Genomic DNA, 2,911 nt, shown 5'->3' on the forward strand with positions numbered 1-2,911 from the left:
GCCGAGCGCGAAAGTCGTCTCCATCTCCGGCCGGAGCGCACTGACGACCTCGACCATCTCCGCCTCGGCGGTCTCGATCCGGCCGCGCACCTGGTCGAGGTGCGAGCGGAGCGGCGCGCCCGCGAAGAGCTGCTCCGGCGCAGAGCCCAGCGTGTCGCGGAGGAAGGACAGCAGCGCCTCGGACGCCTCTGTCACCTTCGCCTCTGACATTTGGGAAATAAAAAGAATTTTCATTTACAATGTCGTTGATGAGCCAACCTCGCTTGCGAGGGGCGTGTGGCATGTCTGAACGGACTCGTGAGGGGAGCCTGCCAACCTCATTCGTCGAAGCGGCGCTTTGTACCCACACCCACCCCGCCGCATTCGTCGCCGGCGCGCGACAGGCTCCCGTCGGCCGGACTGCCCTCGACGGTACAAATCATCTTCGTTCGCACGTACACGATGACTTCCTGTCTCCCTACGCCGCTTCTCCTCCCCCTGTTGCGCGACCTCCTCCAGCTTCTCCTCGTACACCAGCAGTTCCTCGTTGATATTTCCCCATAGATTTCTCAGCGCCTCCACTACAATCGTCTCCATCATCCTCCGGTTGCTCCCACCTACCTCCTCGCGCTGCTCACTCATCCATGGCGCAGAGTCAAAGTGCTCAACGTCTCTCTCTCTCTCTCTCCCGCTCAGCAAAAAATCAGCATTATATCAGGAGGAGCACTTGGAGCACTTGGAGTGCAGTCATCAACCGCACATCCAGGGCCGGAGGTGAATTTACTTTTTGGCCCAAAATCGCGGCCGCCCAGCGTAAAAGGCGGCGCTGCACGCGCTCGCCGCCAGCCCGCCCCGTCGCCCCACAGCTGCAACCCGCCTACAGTGAGCGGCAGCACGTCTGCGCGCCATGGACTGCTGTTCCTGCAACAACAAGAACGAGATCGTCGAGCCCGCCCCGGCGGCCGATCCACCTCCAGAGCCAGCGCCGGCGCCAAAAGAGCAGGAGAGAGGCCGCCGCCAGGAGAGAGAGCGAGAGGAGAGAGGCGCGCTCGCGGCTCGCTGGAGGGCGGATCGCTGGCCGCGTCCGCGCGTGTGGTCGCCTGGCGGGACGAGTCAGCGGTGCCGGCGCGGCCCGCGGCGCTTCCCGGGAGAGAAAGTCAGCTCTCTCGGGTGCTTTTGGTCAGGTGGTCTCGTTCGGGGCGTGGACGTCGGACGCGGACGCGGACGGCGTCGCCGACGCCGGCGCCAACGCCGGCGCCGGTGCCGGTGCGAGCCAGGAGTGGCTCAAACTCAGCGAGGAGGAGCCGATGTTTTACGGGAGCGGAGGCGCCCTCGACGATGATTTGCTATTTGCCCGAGTTATGTGCTGTTGTGATCGTATGCTCATGGGTGCGGAGGCGCGACGTCTTCGGCCGACGACGCAGCGGCGACGTCTGCAGCGGCGGTGGGCGAGGCGGCGGCGGAGGCGGCGGCGGCGGCAGCGGCGGGTGAGGCGGCGGGAGAGGCGGAGGCGGAAATGTTCCCCTCAGACCAGTATCCAGGCAACTCGCGCATCGACGCAGCCTCGGAAGCGGCTACTGTTGGCTGCGTGATGACGCGTCTCGGAGCCTTCCTTCCCCCAGGCAACTTGCGCATCGACGCGGCCTCGGAGGTCCGGGCGGAGCTTGCGGCGTTCAACAAGTGGAACAACGGGCGCGCCTCGAGAGGTGGGGAGAGGTGGGGAGAGGTGGTGAGAGGTGGGGAGAGGTGGGGAGAGGTGGAACAACGGGCGCGCCTCGAGAGGTGGGGAGAGGTGGGGAGAGGTGGGGAGAGGTGGGGAGAGGTGGAACAACGGGCGCGCCTCGAGAGGTGGGAGAGGTGGGGAGAGGTTGGGAGAGGTGGGGAGAGGTGGAACAACGGGCGAGGCCTCGCCGCCGAGAGGAGATGTGGTCGGGGCCACAGTTGTGAGAGAGATCGCCACTGGCAGGGAGTGGACGCAGATTCGACATCGACGCCGTATCTCCCCATATCTCCCCATATCTCCCCATATCTCCCCGCATCTCCCAGGGAGTGGACGCAGACCGACATCGACGCCGTGAAGGAGCAGCAGGCAGCGGCGATGGAGGCGGAGTACGAGGCATCGTGGGCGCAGCACTGCCTGGACAAAAGTCGAAGAGCAGAATGATAGTTCGTACTCGAGCATAATAGGCTTCTACCGCACAGGACGACCTCGACAAACGTCAATGGGCAGTGTACTGATTCGTGTCCTCGAGCACCATAGGCGTCTGTCGCGCAGGACGACCTCGATGAGGTGGCCTACCGCCAATACGGCGGCCGGGCTGCGGTGTCCCGCCGCCTCCCGGGTGCAGGACCCTTCCCTGAACTTTCTCGGAAGTTTGCGCCCGTAGGCACCGGTTGCTGCGTCTGCTGCATCGGGTCTCACTCTCAGCCGACCAGCATCAAGTGCCTTGTCATGTGACGGGAGAGGGGGGGGGGGGGGGGGGCCCCCCTGGAAGGGGAATGTGGCCCCTGGGGGTTTGGGGGGAGGGGGGGGTCACCCCCCTTTGAAATCCCAGGGGGGGGGTCGGCCCAACAATCCTTCCAAATTTCAGCGTCCCGCTGCCCCCAGGGGGATGCACGGGGGGGGGCCCCCCCTCTCCCAGGGTCCATGCCCCCCCCCCGCCCCCTGTGGCAAGTGGGGGGGGGGGAGGCCCCCCTTTATTGGCCCCTGAAACCTGTGAGTGCAAAGGGGACCTAAACTGTGCCCTGGGGAAATTTCCCTGCAAAAGGCTCTCGGAAAACAAGCCCCCGGCTCCAGGGAACTTGGAGTTTTAAAAAGGCTTTGAGGGGGCACGGGCACTTGGAGCACTTTGGAATTGCGGGCGGAAACCCCCCAAGGGTCACATCCCCCCTCCCGGGGGGGGCCGGGGATCAAAAAATTTAAACAAAAAAA

At 64.8% G+C, this 2,911-nt stretch overlaps 1 protein-coding gene across 1 annotated transcript in view; it reads right to left on the bottom strand.

The window, feature by feature from the left end:
• The window catches only part of DSL1 (Centromere/kinetochore protein zw10), a gene marked incomplete at both ends in the record, with an annotated part of 4,357 nt that extends 4,147 nt beyond the window's left edge, over nt 1–210 (bottom strand). The window contains one exon of the mRNA XM_005773388.1: nt 42–210. Within this exon, the coding sequence (XP_005773445.1) occupies nt 42–210 (169 nt within the window). The remainder of the gene's footprint in view (nt 1–41) is intronic.
• Between the last annotated feature and the right edge of the window lie 2,701 nt (nt 211–2,911).

The sequence above is a fragment of the Emiliania huxleyi genome, assembly GCF_000372725.1.
Source record: "Emiliania huxleyi CCMP1516 unplaced genomic scaffold EMIHUscaffold_34, whole genome shotgun sequence".
NCBI classification, from domain to species: Eukaryota; Haptophyta; order Isochrysidales; family Noelaerhabdaceae; genus Emiliania; species Emiliania huxleyi.